Raw genomic sequence first — 23,301 nt, 5'->3', positions numbered from 1 at the left:
TACATTGTTTTTTATTATATGATAAATGAATCATAACATATATTTTATTTGGGCATCTGGAACATGGGGTCGGGCATGTCACCAGGGATAAATCTAGACCTGCTCAGAGGCTGATATTCGGCCCCAAATCTGCAGCAGATGACAAAAATTCTTCAAACGTTTTAACATATCTATGCAGAATGTAAAGAAATCATAAGTTTTTAGTTTTTTCCGAATATGTTTGGCAGGGGCACTTAGTTTGAAATTCTTAATTTAGAGAAAAAAAAATCCCTGGTCACACTTCCAGAATATTGGACATAATGAACAGCCAGTATTTAGGTACATGTATGTGAGAAAAGTGGAAACCATTGAGAGGATCCAAGATAAAACGAGCACCTGTAATTGCCATCAGTCAGATCCATATTCCAGAAAGGAAAACCTGCGATGGCAAAATTATCTGAAGACAGGGTCTGCAGTACTTCCCATCAATTAACTTGCATTGATAAAATGTACAACACTAATTAAATTTCATATATTATCTTTTATTCAAAAGAATTGTTATGAATCCAAGAAGTATTACTGATAACAACTTAACGCGTAAATTAAGTAAACAAATATCTGGATGTCAACTTCTTTACACCACCATCGGATGATCCATATATTCTCCTCCTTATGTGTATCACTTCTGAATGCCATCCAAAGACTTAAATATCTCATAAGTTCAAAGCTTTAATCAAAACAATTACCTGTTGACATCATGACTGTTACTGATTAAGAAGAAATAATGGTTTCAATGCACCAGAATCCACATGCCTATAGGACACAACACTAAATAATATATATTTCATTTTACAAAGCACATGTGAAGTGACAAGTATTTCTTTGACATGAAACAACATACATTTAGATGCAAATGTCAGATAGCTGGACACCTGGAGTTCATTGGATATTTAAGCATATATCCCGAGCATGCTTCACAAATACTGGTGTGAACATGACTTTTTCTTAAATAATAAAAATACACACAGACAGGGATTCAGACCAATTCCTTTTCTAGAATACAGACTGATTGTCATCCATAATGTCCTAAAGTTGTTCTAAAATTTGGTAAAGCCCTATCAAAAGATAAGAAAAAAACTACATGAAAATGCAGCAAAATCATTGTGAAGCAAATATGAAACTCATTCTCAAAATAATCATAACCAAAAATTGAACAATATGTAAATAACCAACAACCTTAATAAACACCATCTCTTGCTTATTTATTAAATATTGACAATCACCTCAAATGAAGGTAATGAATTAAATTTTCGGTTCAATATTCATCACAGTTATATATGAAATGTATTAAGAATTATATATTTTATTCTGTATCAGAATTGATCGGGCACTCTGGATGGTGTCTGATCAGGGTGTGACAAAGAGATACTGCTTTGTTTTTACAAATTCTTTGTGTCTTCAAATATGTTTCATGAATTATGATACTGGTAATCACTTATTATACAAATAAATCCGTCTGTCTGTCTAACCTTCAACACTATATTTTGAAAAAAAAATATTTAAAAAGAAATAATATTATATCCTATGGAAAGTGCCAACAAGCTAAGTTTTATACCAGGTGGATGTTGTACCATCAAACATTTAGTGTTTGTTCATCCTGCAATTATATCCTATTGATCTCACTTTTATACGGCATCAGTTAAATACTAGTAACTAGTTGGAATAATTATTAACTAAATTATTCTACGCTAAATTCATAAAAAAAATCTTGCTATCATTTCTACTACATTAATTGAAATGACTTATCACTTATCGTGTTTAACAGTTCACTAAAATGGATATGAGTAAGCCTCAACTACCAGTGAATAACTTATGTTGCAAACAATTCTAAACAAATTCTAAACCAATGATTTTCTTATATTAACCAAGATTTTTTTTATTTCAATCTGTCAAAATATTTCTGCAATGCACTTCCTTCTCACGAAATTTTCCTCTTCTTTCTAACCTTCAAGGGATGATTCCATTTCACAAGAATTGGATCAGGTAATTCATTACTTCATGGGTCCTGTCTCTTCATACAAATGCTGAAATATTGAAAGCATGATTTAATGGGAACTCTTAAGAATTAAATTGAAAGATTTTAAGGAACAATTGACAATGATTACATATCTATGTTTAAATAAGTAGTCACTGCTGGAGTAATTTGCATTATTATACTCGAGCAATGTGCAACATTAAATGTTTTTTTGTGATTTTGAAATTAAATCTTATCTAAAAATCTGTAACAAAATAAATAACATCTAAGAGAGAGTAATACAATTTCAACCAGATTGTACTTCAATGTAAATGATAGTAGATTTCGTTCTGCACTTATCGAAATCAGATCATATTTGTTTACAGTGTCACGGTCGTCACGCGTGTCACATTTCACAACTCAATGTCCGATGTTGACAAAATACATAATTAAACAGGATTTTTGTAGTTACAAGCATTATCCTTGCTTAAAACATGCGTAAAATAAAAACTTGCTACGTGTTGTTATTTACTCGTATTAATATGCATATGTGCAAAAGTGAGGAAATTCGTGCAAATTCTCACCTTCGAGCAGACGTGGGTCCCGTGACCGATGGTGGCGACATTTAACTGATTGTGAGGCCTACCGCACACCTTGATCAGCCTCAAACATTGTTCTCCCGACCCTGTGGGTTTGGGTAAAGGTATACATCTAATCCCAGCGATATGTATTGAATATCGCGAGTGAAAAAAACACAAATCGTAGCCACGTCGTTTCTTAGATATGATATGACCCCGAAAATAAGTGTGACAAATCCACAAAGCGCGCCCGGCCTTCTGATTGGATCAAACTCACGCATGCGCTTGTTTTGATTGACAGACTGGATCGGTCTATTGTCATCACTATTTTGCCTTTTACGCCTAATGGAATCTTTTTCAATAGACAATAGAGACCTGTCGATGACGTTCTATATTTAAAATGTAAATGGTAACCGTATTTAGATCCACTGAACAATACACTACAAACACCACAGTTTTTGTTTTCCGTATATGGTCATTGGATGAAAATACTACTTTTTTTAACACTTTCTAACCATCGGTTTTCCGTCCAAATAACATCGTTATTTGACATCGGAATTTAATGCGAGGGAACGATGCTAACAAGCTCCTTCTCATGTTATTTTGCCAATTTGCACTCTGTAACCACGTTTGTAATGTGTGAAGCCCATTTCTTGTGTCCCCCGCCGTGATATTGCTGGAATATTTGTAAAAGCGGCGTAAAACCATACTCAATCACTGTAATTGTTCTGTAATTGTTCTGTTCCCAGCGCGGTATTATTATTGTGCTGGTTAACCAAACCAGGTTTTTCTGAAAAACAAATTCAGTTTTTTGTGCTTAAACATAATCATGTCATACCGTGTTTAATTAACTGTTCTTATTCTAATACTGCTAATGTTTGTGAGTGGGACATCAGAAATAGCACCCCTGAACCTTTGTATTTACACTCCGTTACCAGCGGCATCAAAAGTACAAAATTATTTCACCAACTTAATATACTGAACCGCAACAGAAACGTCACCATGGGTTGTTATATGAGAAACCTTGTCCAAACACTGTAAACATACTGTGAGACATATTAAAAAGATGAAACTTGGCAAAACTGATCATCAAGGTTGAAATTAAAGTGTCAAATGTTCTTAAAGTGAAATACAATATCAGTCTCTGAGAAAGGGGCATCACAAGTCCGTATCTCGTGTGTCCGCCACGTGCATTGATGACTGCCGTGCAACGTAGATACATGGAATCATTGAAGTGGTTGATGAAGACCATAGGCACTTGAGCCCACACTCTGAGGAACGCATGATGCAGTTCAGCTGCAGTTGTTGGCCTTAGTCAGACGTCATTCAGCCGTCTTTGAATCTCGTCCCACAGGTGCTCAATGGTATTTAAATCGGGACTGAGGGCAGGCCACTGCATGGTTCTGATACCATTCTGCTCGAGGACGTCTCTTGTTGCTTTCACAGTGTGGGCGTTATCCTGCTGAAACTCGTGGTTGCGGCGACGTGCCAAATGAGGTATGGCGTGTGGTCTCAAGACTTGACCATTGTACCGAGCTGCTGTGACACCATTGCCTCTCCCTGGACCGTTGTTCTGGAAGACCACAGGGCCGACCCTCTGTGCAAAACCAATTCCACCCACATCATGACGCTCGGACCACCCCACGAGTCTCTCTCAACAACACATGCATCCGAATAACGTTCCCCACGGCGTCGCAAGACTCTCTCTCTGACATCTGCTGTTGAGATACAGTAACGGCTCTCGTCTGAGAAGAGGACTCTTCTCCACCGCTGGTGTCGCTAATGCTGGTGGTGCCTTGCCCACTGAAGAATGTCCTCGTGTCAGAATGGGTCCTCGGTGTGGCCTGTGACAGTGGTGATGTCTGCTCGTCAATCGTCGACGCACGGTGTCCGCACTAATGTGTCGCCGGTGTGTCCCCGTGGTCTGTCGAACAGTTTCGGCAGCAGTAACAAAGCGATCTTGAAGTATGTATCGCACAATCTGACGATCCTGACGTCGGGTGGTGACCCTTGTCCTGCCACTACGTGGTCGGTCATCTGTAGTGTTGGTGGTCTGGTATCGTTGCTGGAGCCTATATATGGTCCTTACGTCGACTTGAAATGCATTGACTCCTTGCCGGGCGGTTTGTCCAGCTTGTAATCGTCCAAGTGCTTGGTGTCACTTATTTCGTGTCAATCTGGGCATGTGGTAGCAATTCAATAACGAATGAATGTTATCGGATCTGGGTGGATTACAGTAGGGCAAGAAATGGGGGAACACATGCATGTGAAATTCAATTTGCACGTAACTCACGTGCATCAGGTTACCTAGGATGTTGCCGTGGTACGTTTGGGCGATCGGCTTTATTGTCATCTGCTTTGGTTTTTTTATCATCAAATTTCATTTTTCCGGACAAGGTGATGTTAAATTTGAGAAACTTTGACAAAAATTACCCAGATATTTAAATGACAACTTTTCATGCAATGTTATTTGGTGTCGTTTCTTTTGCGGTTGAGTATACATATACATATAAATATAGAATAGATACAAAAACATCTTTGCCAAACTTGAAATTGCATGCATATTGATACAGATTCACTTGGGTAACAATATTGGTTTTAGCAATGACTTGATGATTTTACAGAATTTAGACAGTTTTCTCAATGCTTCTTATCGTTAATTATTGAACAGTTAATTCATTTATGCATATTTGGTTTGATGTAGTAGTGTGTGTGTGTGTGTGTGTGTGTGTGTGTGAGAGAGAGAGAGAGAGAGAGAGAGAGAGAGAGAGAGAGAGAGAGAGAGAGAGAGAGAGAGTTGGTTTTAACGCCGCTTTTAACAGTATTCCAATTGTATCACGGCGTGTCAGCTTAATGTGGGAGGAAAGCCCGAAGGGTTGCAGGTCTCAGACGTTTACCACTTCGGTGAAACCCATGAGCACGGGTATAAATGGCGCTAACAAACCTGGAGACTTAATCGGGTCGAACCGGGATTCGGTCCCACAATCATAGGTTTCTGGGGCAAGCTCCTCACAGCGATAGCCCGTTCGCAGAGCTCTCGATACTATCGCTGCCACCAGTCAAAACTCCCCACTGTGAATAGGTGGCCACAACCATGCTTGGAGTTGAACTCGCAACCGAATGACCGTTATGTTTAAAAACAAGTGACGACTGTCGTGACGCCGAATACACTTACCCCTGCTAAATTACTTTCTTTGTTTGTCAATTTGAATTTCTGTTTCATTATAACTTTCGTGTTATTGATATGTAAGGGAGAAGTTTTCCGTTAGTCTGCAATCTCGAACCAATCTGATTATTAAAACAACAAAGTAAATTCATCTGGAAAACATGGTCAGTCGTAAACCTTTTCAAAATGAAATATCATGGCATTCCCAAAGACATAAACAAAAGTATCAACGTTACTACATATGGGGTTGGAGGGCAAATTTCAAGATTCTTGAAATGGCCGCGCCCACACTGGTGGCAGCGATGTTACCGATAGTGTAACGAAGGTGTCATGCGCTGGGAAGGAGCTTGGTTTCTGGGGTGCCCAAGGGACTGTGCACATTGAATCGCGGCGCCTTAGGCGACTGGGCCACCCGTGCTCCCCGTATCTTAGCTAGCGACGATTACACGCAGCTCGACTTTCTGATTTTCAAGCGATTTACTCGCAATCACTTAATTATGCTGCACGGTTTTGGTTTGTGATTGTTCATTAGTGCCACTTGTGTCTGTTCATCAATAATATGTAGGCATGGTCGTCGATAATGGATTAATTAGCCAATAAAACCCTGGCTATTCTTGGCCCGACCCGGCCCGGCCGACTTTTATGCAAACCCCATGCACTCATTGTATTGTTGTACGAAGTGCAAGCAGTTTTAAGACCCAGAGCATCACTAATAAACAAAGCATTATGTGAAAGATCAACACAACATTCATTGCAGCGCCTACTAAAGACTATTGAGGTGTGCGTTGTCAATTAGATTAGCGCCTTTTGGAAAAGTGGACAGCCCTTGTAAGGCATGCAGTCTTATAATGATCCCTTGCAACCGTATTGCTAGGCTGATGTCACATGGCATTGTTTTGCCGGTGTATCTGGCAACAAAATTTCACAAACTACGACGTCATGGGATATTCTACATGACATTGATGAATGCTTGATTTTGATTGGTTAAAAAGAGGTTTGCTTTTTGCTACGGAAACCCCTTTCAAATATATATATAAGCCTTTTCACATTTCCTCTACACGCTGGGCCTCAAATACAAACCAGGTGCGCTCTTATACACGCCGAGTCAATGGCTCTTGTGAAATTAATAGGCGGTCTAGCGTCTAATAGAGGAAGTGGGGTAGTTTGATGTCAGATGTTTTTGACGTTCTAGCCCGCAACCCTGACTGCTTACACGATGAAATGTTTGTAAATCAAGCACCTAAAGGTAGGGAAGTCGCACTGTACATCAGATACCTCAAACATTAATTTGGACCCGGGCACTTCAGCAAGCGTCTTCGTGCTTTAACCAGAATAATTTAGTTCAAAATTATACTTTTCTACCTCTACACATGGGGGAAGAACAAAATGAAGTACCTTATTCTAGAGGAACAATTGGGTTCTACTTAGTGGTACACTGAATGAAATAGAATTTAGAGTTACCTCCCCTAGATTGTCATCCGTGCTTCACGATTGCAACAGCTGTCAAACCTCCTTTCACACATCACGGTAAACAGGGGCAATGGGATACTTATTGGTATTGATCGAGATATTGATTTCATTTTAGAAAAACCTGAAATCGTGATTTCAGGTACTTGCTCTCTCCTACGCCTAGTGTCTCTACCGGTCGCTCTTCGAAAGTACTAAAACTGCAAAAGGAGCATTACTGAGGTAAGATTTCGTACTCTGTCCAGCAAATGATAATTGTTTCAAAAGTTACAAATCACACAGGGTCTTGAAAACAGATCATAAAAGAAGTAATGACATCTTTAAAAGTAACATTACGTTTTAATGTGAAGAAAAGTAACATTACTTTTCAATGTGAAGAAAAGACTGACTCAACAAATAGCCCAGTATCGATACAGTAAATCTGTAAAGTTTTGTGGCTAACAATAGCCTTAACTGCGTCTGGAAGGTTTTGCAAAACTCTATTGTTGAGATTGCCAAGAATCAAAGCTACTTTTGCATTTGGTCAATGTCAGTCAGTCAGTATTTTTAAAGGGGCTCTGATCTAATGCAACTCCCCGGACTGGTTGTTGCCTTTGTTATTGTTTTTTCCCCCCGTGAGTACCCGGATGATACGCAACGCAACTGAGCGTGAACAGAGACTGGGCTACCGTCTGCAAGGACAGCTAAATAAACTTGGAGGCTTGAGGCAATATTTGTTTTATGCACAGATTGGATTTGAACACGGATTGGTTTACTGTGATCTATAAGATTTCGTCAAAGGGTGCATGTTAATTGATTTCTTCAGCCTAAACAAACAGACAAAAAGAACCTTCTAAATCCAGGTTTGAAGTTAGGTGAAATGTGTGTTATGTAATATGCATGTGGCAGCGCAGCAAGAGGTGAATGATCAGTTGATTTACTTTTTTTGTAAATCAACGGATCGTTCCTAGTCATCAAAGGATTAACAGAAATTATGTTGATTGATTAATCACTGTTATCTTGTACAGAGGATATGTCAAAAGTGAGCGTTTACATGTCTAGGTTTACTAAAACAAAGGGAATACACTCATAAAAACAACATACTTTGTTCAAAGGGTTAACTGATAATACGTTGATTGATTGTTCATTGTTATGTATCTATCACATTGTTATCTATCTATGAATATTTTACTGATAAAAGTTCTTTATTTACATTAGTAGCGCTGAGTAAAAGTCAGGCCTCGTGCTCAGTTTGACAAGGCAGAGAACTCCATCATAATGCGGTACAGGGAAAAGTTGTGAATGGAAGTCCTATTTTGACAAAAACATGACATAATTCTACTAACCACTAAGTATGATGATGCCAGACTTAAGTGATTTGTCCAGACAAGTGCAAAGACAGCACAAATAAAATTGTAAATGTATTATCAGTAGTAGGTTTTCAATGCACATTTACCAAAAAGTAATAGAAAGATATTTGAAAATATCAACAACAAAATATCAGAAATCAGATTTTTGTATTTAAATTTAATGTATAAAAAGCACTCCTAGTATGCTCAAAATATGTATTTATCTTTTGTCTACTAGTGAAAAACGTATTTCTAAGTATGGCATTATGGCCCTTATGATCTCCCAATAGATTCTGGGCACAGAGAGGGAGGAAAATGTGGGGACTATGTAACTTTCGTTACCTTATTAGTCGCCATGAATATGCAGATGCTGTAGTTCAGGTCGATAGAGAAAGTTTACTTTGGGAACAGCGGGTTATATCATTGGCCATTGACAGATGGGGATAAGGTAGTATTAAAAAAAATGCCAGAAGTATGTATCAACACATTAATAACTCCTTACTTATAGCAGACGGAACATTCCGAGGAAATAGAAATTATGAATACACAATGCCATTTAGAAAGTGGTCAAATGTAACTAATGTTATATTTGGGATAACACTTTCTTAGTAAAGTACAGATTCTAGGACTTTTTTGGGTTGAGTCCCGTCCGGGATTCGAACCCACACCTGCCAGGGTGAGGCACCTAATCGCCAGCACACAAAGTCAGCGATCTAACCCACTCAGCCACCGGGGCTAAGAAAGTGTTATCCCAAATATAACATTAGTTACATTTGTCCACTTTCTAAATGGCATTGTGTATTCATAGCTTTCGGCCATGGGAGCCGTGCCAATTTACACTTGTCAGGGGGGTAGTCAAAGTATGTGATCTAGACTACCAGTTGTCGGACTTCCATTTTTTGTGGAAGCCTTGGTGGCTGAGTGGGTTAGATCGCTGACTTTGTGTGCTGGCGATTAGGTGCCTCACCCTGGCAGGTGTGGGTTCGAATCCCGGACGGGACTCAACCCAAAAAAGTACTAGAATCTGTACTTTACTAAGAAAGTGTTATCCCAAATATAACATTAGAAATAGAAATTGTTTACGAAGGGAGCACTTCCTGGTTACTGATTTGCATTAATACACAGCTAAGAGGCGTGTCCCACATGAACTACAGGAAATCACATATGCCACGATACAATGAATGCCGCGGTACCACAAGGTCCGAGTATATATAAGTTCGGAACTTTATCGACTATCATTTGCTCCTTTGGAGGTGCATGTCGTGTCACATTTTGCTTCCTAATACGCTGAAATTTGTTCCGGTCATTCGGGAACTTTCACTCACATATGTTCTATCTTGAGAAACATTCAATAGTCTAAAGGAGGGAATTTTTTTAAGGGGCTATATTAAAAAATGGGGCTCGGTTATTTTGGGGTGGGTTGGAGAGGGGCTGGAAGAAAGAAAGGATAAATGGAGTTATGCATACGATATATTTCTTCTCGTCGGAACCAATACTATATGCGTGAAAATTCCTATTTGACATTTCCGTTACCATTTCAGTCGTAGTGGCAGTGACTGATTTGTGCATTGGAGCATTGTGCTTATGGAAGAGCCATATTTTGTAATGCAAGCCAGTTGGGTTTAACGCTGCTTTTAACAGTATTCCAGTTATTTCGCAGCGTGTCAGCTTAAGGTGGGAGGAAAGCCCGAAGTGATGCAGGTCTCGGACGTTTACCACTTCGGGGAAACCCACGAGCACGGGTATGGTTGACAAACCTAGAAACATAATCGGGGCGAACCGGGATTCGAACCCACAATCATAGGCAGAGTTAGAAATTGGCAGTAGTTATGTAGTCCTTACCAAACTGCCCAATAGTAAAGGTATCCTAAGGACTAGTAGAAATTGGCCCATTTTAAGGGTTTCGCTGTTTGTTATCATTATAAGGACTAGTGGACAAAAACTGTTAGTTTCTAACCCTGATAGGTTTCTGGCGTGCCTAAGTAAAAGCTTCCGATGTCTCTCTGTAATGTCTTCCGGTAAATTTCTCAAAAGTGCAGCATTATATGCTCCATTTGTTGTATGGCCTTTTGGAAGATATTCCACCATAATTTGACCCTTGGCATCACGACCCGTGAAGATCCGGGGTAGAATAGGTCTTCAGCAACCCATGCTTGCCATAAAAGGCGACTATGCTTGTCGTGAGAGGCGACTAACGGGATAGGGAGGTCAGGCTCGCTGACTTGTTTGAAGCATGTCATCATATCCCAAATGCGTGGATTGATGCTGATGATGTCAATCACTGGATTGTCTGGTCCAGATTCGATTATTTACAGACCGCCATCACATAGCTGGAATATTGCTAATTGCAGCGTAAAACAACAAACCAGCCAAACAACCTTGGTATTACAGATCACGGAGGCCACTAGCTATCCTGCTAATGGGTCTGTTTGCCTTCTTTGTTGGTGGTGATATTAAATGCTACCAGTGACACATACCAGGCTGGATGTGTTAAACCCAGGTTTCATCCACGGTCACAAATCATGTCAAGAACCTGTTAGGATCAGCTTCAAACAGAGCTGATCTTCATGAGACATGTTACGCGTGGTATGTCTTTTATCAGATGTCAGCAGCTTTTGGAGTGAATAAGTTGGGTTTAACACCACTTTTAACATTATTCCAGTTATATCATGGCGTGTCAACTTAATATGGGAGGAAAGCCCGAAGTGATGCAGGTCTCAAACGTTACTTCGGTGAAATCCACGAGCATGGGTATGGTGCTGACAAACCTGGAAACATAATCGGGGTGAACCGGTATTCGACCCACAATCATAGGTTTCTGGCGTGCCCAAGGGATGCAACTATGCACAACAAATCGGGCCCCTTAGACGACTGTGCCACCCGTGTCCCCCCAGTAGCTTTGGAACTCAATGAAGCTGATACTTTCATCATTGCCAAAGTTTTGATGATAATGGAATGTATTTTCTCCTGAAAAATGCCTACTGAACAAGCAATATCATGCTCAGTCAATCGCTGATCAGTCGTCAGTACATCGTGGATAATCTGAATCATTTCTGGTGTTGTTGACATGTCAGGCCTCCCCGGATGGGGGTCGTCTTCTAGGTTCTCTCGGCAACTCTGCTGCCCATCTCTTTGGAATCTTTGGGCATCCTTCCCTTGTGCTGTAGTCATGTTCTCATGGATGGCTTTTCGCAATAAGCCCTTTTTCTGCACGCTCCTCGCGTTTGTCCATTTTCCAAAGGTCACTGACACCTGCTTGTGTTAATGACTTGTCCGAGTGAAACAAATCTCTCATTTGTCTCAAGGTTTTTTGGATATACCTTTATAACATCATGTAATGTCTACAACAAGAGATTTCACTATTACGAAATTGCGGCAATGTGAGCCTCACAACCCACATACCGTATTTGATGTCATAAGCTCTCAGGGCACTCTCAAAATTAGAACTCTTATTAGAATATTATTTTGATGACAAAAACTGTTGAAAGATTGTAAATCTTAAGGTTTATGCTGCCAGACTGAAATGTTTACATACGACAGATATATTTCTCCAGAATTTAATTGCCCATAAACAAGGGTGGATATAAACGCATTAGTGTGTATCATACACAAATAAATAAATCTTGCGTACATTGATCGATCCGAAGGGGTGATGATTGGGGTTGTTCACTAGCCAATTTAATAGCAAATATCGTCGTGAGCGCTTATTACGTCGAATACAGTAATTGAAGACAATATTTTGAGGGCACTCATGAACTAGTAATAAAGCTTTCATTTTAAAATAAATATTTAATAGGTAATTTTAAGTATGTAATAAATATTGTTGAAATATATGACTTGGAATAGCTGATGTTGATTAGATCTGTAGTGTTTATATGTTTTTGAATAGATTTTGAAATTATAATTTCCGAAATTTCAACAAGATGTTTGTGTATTATTTGTATAATACAACTCATTATTGAGTCAATTACAACTGTTACAATTTACAATTCTAGTTTCATTAATTTTCAAGAGCTCAGGATGGGTATATTGTCAGACAAACGCTTCAAGTCATAAATAATGTTCATGTACACCATATCGAACAATATACCATCTCTTCTGTGTGTAAATAACATATTTACAAAGTGATTTTCAAACAGTTCAATTGGCTTTCTCTCACTAGTACCAGTTTTGGGTAGAATAGGTCTTCAGCAATAAATGCTTGTCGTAAAAGGCGACTATGCTTGTCGCAAGAGGCGGCTAACAGGGTCGGGTGGTTGGGCTCGCTGACTTGGTTGATGCATGTCATCCTTTCCCAGTTGTGTGGATCCATGCTCATGATGTCAATCACTGGATTGTTTGGTTCAGACCTGATTATTTGAAGCCCGCCATCATATCGCTGGAATATATGCTGCAAAGTTGGCCAAAGTGTTGTATTTTGTAATGTAGTTTTGTTCAATAAATATTATTGTGCCCAATCCGGAGTTGTTACGGTAAATGTTATGAAGAAAAAATACAAGTTTATCCTGGTCGGGCGGACTGCGAGCGCAACTGGGACTTAGTGAGCAGCCTTTCTGCAGTGCTAAAAAATTGTGTTGTGATTAACCACCCTCCCATCCCTGATGCTTTTTACTTTCTATGGATGCTTTGCCTTGTGTCAATGGCTTGATACACCATGTACATCCTCTGCATTCCATGTTTGCAATGGTGGGAGTTTATCTTGTACAGCTGTATTATTGATTTATGATATTTCATGCTCTGCAAAGTTTGCCAAGGTTTTGCATTGCCTTACATCAGCACCTGATGCCAAGTTTGCTTCTTTCAACTTTGCCTAGGTACACCCTGTACATGTCATATACTCCAGACCCCCTCAGTGGTCTGGTGGTAGACTGTCCGCCAGGAGAGGTCTGGGATCCAATCCCCGGTCTTATTATACCAAAAGACTTTAAAAGATGGCACTTGTTGTTACCCTGCCTGGCGCTTGACATTAAGGGCTAAAACAAGGACTGGCCGGCTCGGAGCCAGTGTATTAAGTGGGGTATTCACTATTAAAACTGTGGCATGGTATCTCAGTGGGCTAGCACTATAATATCGGCATAAGTCCAGACTAGAACAAGCAAACTCGCGTACATGCGCGCTCTCTCTCGCACACGCACACACACGCACACGCACACGTACACAGAGTATTGCCTTGCAGCAGCATCTATGCCACGTTTACTTTGCCAAGGTACCAAATGTAGATGTCATACTTTCCATGTTTGTTATATGGAGAGTTATTACACGTCATGCAGCAAACTTTGCCAAAGTGATGTATTTTATTATTGTTAGGGTGAATGTGATGCCTCCTTTTAATTTCCTGGAACAATCCCATGTGTAATATATGTCAACTTCTGTGGGTCCTTGTATAGAAAATAATTTTGGTGCCAAATGCTGTCAGCTTATCAGTGGGGTGAAAAAGAGAACAAATTCTGAATTTTTATTTTTCCATTACATCAAAATTTACAGTCTGCGGATCCGTAAAGCAAGTAAAAATGAGTGTTGCTCCATGTTCTTGGTGAACGTAGTCTGTGCATTGGAGGTGGACCTGATTTCTCCCCACAAAACCTTAAAGGTCTAATTCGAGTGCATAAACAACACGTGTCATTTTAAAGGGATATATGGATATTTATTTGTCTCTTCAGCTAACTAATTTAGCGCTTATTCCTGACAAAAATGTTTGGTCAATATCAAATATCCAGTCTTCACAGACATACAAACATTTCCTATTCTTACTCTAAGTGTTGTTATCAACCAATACTCAAGTCGATAACAACCATTGTTGTCCAAAATTACATGAAAAGTCTTTGCCTTGGATAAATATATGAATTAGGCATGATAGGCATTACTTAGAAGTTGACGGATGGCAAAGTAGACACAATTTATGGATAGCAATAAGGATCTGAACAGAAATGTAACCTTTATGGTAAATAAAGAAGTTGTTTTCCATAAATCGTGTCTACTTATTAAATATATGTAATTAAACTGTAAGCTCTTGTCTGCAAGCTGGGACCTGTATGTACATATGTAACACATTAACAGAGAGTATTGACCTTGACTATGGAGTAGACCTTTTGCATTCGAGTTTCGACATGAACCAGTTACATTCTTTAAAGTTTGCCTGTGTTTTGTGTGAAGGGAACATGGATATTATCAACGCAACATTGAAAACCTGCTAGGAAAGGTATCATATATCATAAAGTCATTTCCATGTAGAAATAAAATAGTAAAGTCTAAAAATATGAAACAAGATAATGATAAGTACCGTATTCGACGAAATAAGCGCCCAGGGTGCTCTCAAAATTAGAAATAGGGGGCTCTTATTGGAATATTATTTTGGTGAAAAAAACAGATTTGAAAGTTCGTAAATTTTTGTGGTTTAGGCTGACAACCTGAAATGTTTATATACAACTTATATATTTTTCCAGAATGTATTTGCCCATGATTAAGGGTGCATACAACACACAAGTGCGTATAATACGCAAATGAATAAGTCTTTTGCACATTGATCAATCCGAAGGGGTGCTTATTGAGATGGTGTACTAACCAATATATTAGCAAACATCGCCGTGGGCGCTAATTAGAGCGGGGTGCTTATTACGGTAGTTCAGGTGGTTAAATAAGTGAAAAAGAGTTTTCATGATTATTAATTGATATCAAATCATCAAAATACCAGAAGTAAATTAAAGTCCTGGCAAAATTTCCATTTTTATATTCTGCCAAACCGAGCAGCCATTTCAATTCATCAGTAGGAAGAAACAGATCAGCAAGAAGGGGAGCACACTTGGTACATGTGGGGTGCCTACTTTTTGTTTAAATGTCACATCCTAAAATTTGGCTTAGTTAGCTATTACGAAGTCCAGCATTTCACATAGTTTCTCAGTAAATTTCAAATGACATTTAATTTAATTTTTGACGAATGTTCCCAAACATTTGGGACCTGTGAAGATCCGGGGTAGAAGAGGTCTTCAGCAACCCATGCTTGATGTAAAAGGCAACTATGCTTGTCGTAAGAGGTGACTAATGGGATCGGATGGTCAGACTCCCTGACTTGGTTGATGCATGTCATTTTATGCTAATTATGTGGATAGATGCTCATGATGTCAGTCACTGGATTGTCTGGTCCAGATTTGATTATTTACAGACCGCAGTCATATTGCTGGAATAGCTGGTTAGTACGGCATTAAACAACAAGCAAACAAACAAACCAAACATTTGGAGATAGAGATGTAACTATCCACCACAATTAGTGAAATATATGATTAAAGCAATGTTTCTGAATTTCCATAGAAGATCATGTTCAATATTCTGATCAACCTTTAGACATTGACATCATAGTAACAATATTGTTTTCTTTCTTTTGCTCTTTTATTTCCTATTTCCCTGACTAAAGCCTACTCTGAAATGTTTTTAATTACCGTATTCGACGTAATAAGCGCCCCGCTCCTCTAAGCGGTGATGTGTGCTAACTTATTGGCTAGTGAACAATCCCAATTAGCACCCCTTCTGATTGATCAATGTATATAAGACTTATTTATTCGTGTATAATACGTGTGTGATATGCATCCTTAATTATTGGAAATTAAATTCTGGAAAAATATATCTGTCGTATATAAACATTTCAGGCTGTCAGCATAAACTCCAAAATTTATGTTCTTTCAACTCTGTGGTTTCCACCAAAATATTATTCTAATAAAAGCCCCCTATTTCGTATTTTCAGAGTTCCCTGGTCGCTTATTATGTTGAATACGGTATTCAATAATTTCAGAAATGTTTGGTTAAATTATGGCAAACAGGCATGACAACCAATATATGTTATCAGTCTCGGCCACATTTTACCACTCATTCAAAATAATCTGTGCAAGATTTGGATTTATTGAACTGTATCTGCCTGGAATTCTGTCATAAAGGTGAGCTTCTGTACCTATGATTACATTCAAATTCTCCTCTTTTGGCAGGCCAAAGATCTGAACAAAGGAAGACACTTAGCAACCAGTAGAGGGTATCAGCATGCATCATAGTCTCTCGACACCATCATCAACGGCATGGCCTTCCCCTACCGTAAGCGTTACATCTTGCTCATGCTCATCCTCTGTTTCATCACCTTCATCTACAGCCACTTCTTCCTCCACTCCAGCAAGCACAAGAAGCTGATGCACAAGAATGACTTCCAACAAATAATGTCAGATGATGTAAGTTATCATGGAGAATCAGATCAATCAGAAAAAATTCTTCAGATTGCTCAGAAAATAACTGATGGCCCGGTTCTGATTACTATCATCAATGATGCATACCTTCCTTTCACACACAGCTGGTTGTGCAATACTAAATATATGGGCATACACAAACAGGTGCTCATTATTGTAACTGATAAACTGAGTCGGGACACTCTGACTCGATTGTGGCCGGACATCCATGTTTTCCTGATACCAGGAGCAGAGGGGTTTAGTGGAGACCAGGTGTACAGTCATGTTGGGTATGTGAGAATCATGATCCGGAGGACTACGATCATTTTGGAACTACTCAAAAACCAAGTGGAGCTCCTTCTGTTTGAGGTGGACTGTTTGTGGCTCACAGACCCGATCCCTGAATGTCAGAGGGAAATTAGGGGCTATGACCTTCTTGCTACGAAGGTCAGTGACAGGCCAGGGATTCTGGGAGGGGGCTTCCTCTATATGATCCCAAACAGCAAGGTGGTCAATCTGTGGGGGATGCTGACTCAAAAGCTGATGAAGATTGAGCAAAGGATTCTAAAGATGGATGGTTCAGTGTCCTTATCAGAAGGTGATAATGATCAAATGTACCTGTCCAAATTGATTGGTAGGAAATATGGGTCTGTTGAAGTAACTGCTGTGTCTTTAGATAAGTTTGCTGATGGTCGATGGTACAAGATGGATGAAGAGAAAAAGAAGACACTCAGACCCCTCATCATCAACAATAACTGGGTCACCGGCAACAAGGCTAAGATGAGGCGAGCTCGCAAGTTTCACCACTGGTTTTGGAAGGAAAATGACGAGATGTGTGATTTCAAATTGGTGAACAGTACAGTGTACTAGTGTCACTATGTACTGATGTCAAAGTGTACAGATGTCAAAGTGTACTGATGTCAAAGTGTACTGATGTCAAAGTGTGCTATGTCAAAGTGTACTGATGTCAAAGTGTACTATGTCAAAGTGTACTGATGTCAAAGTGTACTGATGTCAAAGTGTACTGATGTCAAAGTATACAATGTTAAAGTGTACTATGTCAAAGTGTACTGATGTCAAAGTGTACTATGTCAAAGTGTACTGATGTCAAAGTGTACTGATGTCAAAGTGTACTATGTCAAAGTGTACTGATGTCAAAGTGTACTGATGTCAAAGTATACAATGTTAAAGTGTACTATGTCAAAGTGTACTGATGTCAAAGTGTACAATGTCAAAGTGTACTTTGTCAAAGAGTACAATGTCAAAGCGTTCTGATGTCAAAGTGTTCTGATGTCAAAGTGTTCTGATGTCAAAGTGTACTATGTCAAAGTGTACTGATGTCAAAGTGTACAATGTCAAAGTATACTATGTCAAAGTGTACTTTGTCAAAGAGTACAATGTCAAAGTGTTCTGATGTCAAAGTGTTCTGATGTCAAAGTGTACTATGTCAAAGTGTACTGATGTCAAAGTGTACTGATGTCAAAGTATGCTATGTCCAAGTATACTATGTTAAAATGTACTGACGTTAAAGTGTAAAAGTACTGATGTCAAAGTATACTATGTCAAAATGTACCATGGCCCCGTGAAGATCCGGGGTAGATAAGGTCTTCAGCAACCCATGGTCGACATAGAAGGCGACTATGCTTGTCGTAAAAGGCGACTAACGGGGTCGGGTGGTCAGGCTCGCTGACTTGGTTAATGCATGTCATTGTGTCCCAATTGCGTGGATCGATGCTCATGATGTCATATAGCTGGAATATTGCTGAATGCGGCATTAAACAACAAACACACAAAGAGTACTATGTCAAAGTGTACTGATGTAAAAGTGTAATATGTCAAAGGGTGCTATGTCAAAGGGTACTATGTCAAAGGATACTATGTCAAAGGGTACTATGTCAGAGAGTGCTATGCCAAAATGTACTGATGTCAAAGTATACTGATGTCCAAGTATACTATGTCAAAATATTCTGATGTCCAAGTATACTATGTCAAAGTATCCTGATGTCCAAGTATACTATGTTGAAGTGTACTGATGTCCAAGTATACTATGTTAAAGTGTACTGATGTCCAAGTATACTACGTTAAAGTGTACTGATGTCCAAGTATACTACGTTAAAGTGTACTGATGTCCAAGTATACTATGTTTAAGTGTGCTGATGTCAAGGTATACAATGTTGAAGTGTACTGATGTCAAAGTGTACTGATGTCAAAGTATACTATGTCAAAATGTACCATGGACCCGTGAAGATCTGTGGTAGCTTAGGTCTTCAGCAACCCATGTTTGCCATAGAAGGCGACTATGCTTGTCATAAAAGGCGACTAATGGGGTCGGGTGGTCAGGCTCGCTGACTTGGTTAATGCATGTCATTGTGTCCCAATTGCGTGGATCGATGCTCATGATGTCATATAGCTGGAATATTGCTGAGTGCGGCATTAAACAACAAACAAACAAAGTGTACTATGTCAAAGTGTACTGATGTAAAAGTGTACTATGTGAAAGGGTACTATGTCAAAGGGTACTATGTCAAAGTGTACTATGTCAGAGAGTACTATGTCAGAGAGTACTTTGTCAAAGTTTACTATGTCAATGTTTACTATGTCAGAGAGTACTATGTCAAAGTTTACTATGTCAGACAGTACTATGTCAAAGTGTACTGATGTCAAAGTTTACTATGTCAGAGAGTACTATGTCAAAGTTTACTATGTCAGAGAGTACTACGTCAAAGTTTACTATGTCAGAGAGTACTATGTCAAAGTGTACTTTGTCAAAGTTTACTATGTCAGAGAGTACTATGTCAAAGTTTACTATGTCAGAGAGTACTACGTCAAAGTTTACTATGTCAGAGAGTACTATGTCAAAGTGTACTTTGTCAAAGTTTACTATGTCAGAGAGTACTATGTCAAAGTTTACTATGTCAGAGAGTACTATGTCAAAGTGTACTGATGTCAAAGTGTACTGATGTCAAAGTGTACTGATGTCAAAGTTTACTATGTCAAAGTGTACTGATGTCAAAGTGTACTGATGTCAAAGTGTACGGATGAAAGAAGTGAATCCAAAGTTACAATTACAGTTATAATGTTAAAATACAATTAAAAGTAAGAAAATGAGTAGTTTTATGAAATCCGAATTTTTAATAAGAATATTTCCTAGTTGTGTGAAAGGGCACTGCTTTTGGAATCCTAGCTAAATCTCTTAAACATGCAAACAAGTAAGGTTATCATAAAATGCACTGAATAATTAATAAACAGCCAAAATAACATGAGCATGTGTTTATGAATCACTGTCAAATAGTGATGATACCAGGTGTTCATGAAAAGGTGAGTGTATCCTGCCCCACCAGTGGCACCCATCACAAACACATGCAAAGGAAAGTCAGTTCACCTGAGAAAACACAGGGATGTATGGTAAAAAAAATAGGGAATTTCATCTAACATCATTTTTGTCACTGATCTTTGTCAAAATAAATGTCTTCCACATATCTACCATTAAACTTTTACAGCATATTGTCAGTCACACTCAAACTTTCTTGGCTTTTAACTTTTAAATTAAATGTGTCAAAGTCAGTGAAACAACCTATTTTTTAGCATATGACTTAACCAAAATCCTCCTTGTCTTTTTGATTTTGTAAATATTTTAACATTGTGTTGTGAGCAGCTTTGTCATGGTTGATTGCAAGTAAAACTTAATTTTTTGGTTGTAATAAATTATTTATAAATTCTGAATAAAGAAACTTACCAAAATATGTTAAATATGTTTCCCTGTCTGGCACTGGGCATTGTTGTTATTCATAAGGGTATAAAACAAGAACTGGTGACTCCAGAGTCAGTGTGAGGTGAGGTGAGGTGAGGTGAGGTGAGGTGAGGTGAGGTGAGGTGAGGTGAAATTGGGTTTAACGTCGCGTCCAAGATTTTTGCATTTATATAGCGACGTGCATGCACGTGTGTGTGTGTGTGTGTGTGTGTGTGTGGCTGCTTGTATTAGACAGTATCCTGACTCCGAGCCGACCAGTCCTTGCTTTAACCCCTTAATGCCGAGCGCAAGACAGGGTAACAACAAGTACCATCTTTTAATGTTTTTTGGTCTTGCAGCTTCGGCTGATATTGATATTCTTTTTTGTTGTAACTGGCTGTGACCAGCAGTTTTTATGACCGCATTTCAAGGTGCTGGCTTGTGTACCATATAGGAAGTGCCAACCCTAACCCTAACCCTAACCCTAACCCTAACCCTGTCTCTCGGTATTCCTGTAATGTCTGACACAGTGTATAAGCATTATGTAGAAAGCATTCTCTCTGTTAAAGTATTGTTTAACACAGTTTATATGCATTGTTGGACAGGCATTTCTTAGAAGTTGAGGGATGACAATGTCGACAAAATCCCTTTTTATGGATAACAATTTCTTCATTATAATGTAACTGCGATTTTTTGGTATAGCCTCTTGCTTGACAATGGTATATGACTCTATACTGAAACATCACAATTACAGTATAATAAAGAAGTTGTTATCCTTGAAAACAAACAAATGTTTTAGTATTATGTGGGAAGTGTTCTCCCAGTTTTGCTGTAATGTTATGTGTAGATCATTGCTCCATAGACATACCGTATTCAACGTAATAAGCGCCCCTCTCTAATAAGCGCCCACGACGATATTTGCTTATATATTGGCTAGTTAACAATCCAAATTAGCACTCTTCCGATTGATCAGTGTACACAAGACTTATTTACTCATGTATAATACGCACTCGTGTGTTATATGCACCCTTAATTACGGGCAATTAAATTCTGGAAAAATATATGTGTCGTGAATAATACACACAGACTTTTCTTTTGTATCATTTCAGGCTGTCGGGATAAACCACTAAATTTACGATCTTTCAACTCTTTCACCAAAATTATATTCTAATAAGAGCCCCCCCCCCCCCCCATTTCTAATTTTGGGAGCGCCCTGTGCGCTTATTACGTCGAATATGGTAATTCAATTACTCGGACAGAACAAGGTTAGAACAAGGTTGGATAAGGGCCAGTATTGGCTGACTAGAAAACATTGGTGATATATGTTTTATCCACATCGTAGTTAAACATGAGGTAGTTTGTCTTTGATTAAATTCATTTGTTAGACATTGTTGTGATATTTTAGCATTTTGTAATGTTTTTAATTCTCATTGCTGATTGTGTTGCAAAGATACAGTGCATGAAGTTGAAGCAATCTTTTTCATTGTCTCTATCAACTGGTTTGTAAAGTCATGGACTGAATAGTATTATTTCCAGCTATATTTTTCATTTTGGCAACAGCTCAATCAAGCAAAGGAAAAAAGTAACATTTGACATATTATTTTATTCTAAAATATTGATAGGAATATGTCATTTTGTATGTTAGTTTGATATATCCTTGCTTGTTATAAGCATACATAGCTTTACTGTGTGTTTTTTCTCTCTGTGTTTTTTGTTGGCTCCTATGTATTCCTGAATGACTCTATTTGTAAAGTGCATGTTCACCATGTTGTGTGTCCATAAACATGGATAGTACAAGTGTAGTGTTAATCTAACTCACTTTTACCAAAGTTGTGAATATTTATGATGCTTTTACCTTCACCGACACTTTAGCTGTGATATCAATGTCACTCTAATACTGTTCAAAGTGGAATAAGACCCTTTATTTTATTGTTTATCGATTCAACCGACAGTTGCCAAAACTGAAATCAGAAAATTATTGGAAATAGTTAAAATTTATTTCTATTTGCCCAAATGTTCCATTTTTGATGGATTAGGAAAACAGTCATCTTAAAAAGAAACATACAAAATTAAAATTAAAATGATTAACAGTTTAAGTGTTAGAAATCAAAAAAATTATTGGAAATAGTTCAAATTTATTTCTATTTGCCCAAATGTTCCATTTTTGATGGATTAGAAAAAAGTCATCTTAAAAAGAAACATACAAAATCAAAATGATTATTAACTGTTTAAGTGTTAGTTGATCAAATGCATATATACATGTGTGAACAGACCAACACAACTTTTATGCCTTGTAAAATTAACAAATATTGAGCTACACAAGATAATATTCATTTTGTCCGACCCAAGCTACCAACCAATTTCAAGCTAATGGGTTAGGAAAAGTATAAAAGTTGAAGTGTGTGGCCTGTCTCACCCATGTATCTTCTCATCTGTATATGACACTTAACGATGGTTTCATGAAACTGTTTAAGGATGACTGCTGAACAAATGCATTGGATTTATGCTTATGTCCACGAATAATCTGGTACATTTTTGCACCTGACTATGTTGGATAAAATATCCATATTTGTGTATCCCCTTATTGATAGCCAAAACAGTGTTTGCCATCCTGTCAATATTTGATATATCAATATATCTTCTAATACTAACCAAAGAATGAGCTATGATTACAGCCCTTTTTGGCCCATGGAAAATGTCAGATTATGGTATTCTTTGAAATATTGGTATGAACATTTTCAAGACATGTTCAAATGTTTGACGACTAGCCATTTTTTCTTTTACACATGCAGGTTTTGTCATGATTTAGTACATAAACATGGCTAACATGAGTGTAAA

At 38.3% G+C, this 23,301-nt stretch overlaps 1 protein-coding gene across 1 annotated transcript; it reads left to right on the top strand.

Annotated features, from left to right (window-relative positions):
• Positions 1–7,222: 7,222 nt before the first annotated feature.
• On the top strand, positions 7,223–17,705 carry LOC139456561 (uncharacterized). The gene is made up of 2 exons (XM_071238343.1): positions 7,223–7,426; positions 16,506–17,705. The coding sequence occupies exon 2, from the start codon at positions 16,593–16,595 to the stop codon at positions 17,601–17,603; it is 1,011 nt and encodes a 336-aa protein (XP_071094444.1). The 5' UTR covers positions 7,223–7,426; positions 16,506–16,592; the 3' UTR covers positions 17,604–17,705.
• Positions 17,706–23,301: the final 5,596 nt, after the last annotated feature.

The sequence above is a fragment of the Haliotis cracherodii genome, unplaced genomic scaffold (genome assembly GCF_022045235.1).
Source record: "Haliotis cracherodii isolate W230 unplaced genomic scaffold, xgHalCrac1.p SCAF_11, whole genome shotgun sequence".
Taxonomy (NCBI): domain Eukaryota; kingdom Metazoa; phylum Mollusca; class Gastropoda; order Lepetellida; family Haliotidae; genus Haliotis; species Haliotis cracherodii.
Note: the sequence above shows the minus strand (reverse complement) of the source record. Positions and strands in the feature narration are given on the sequence as shown.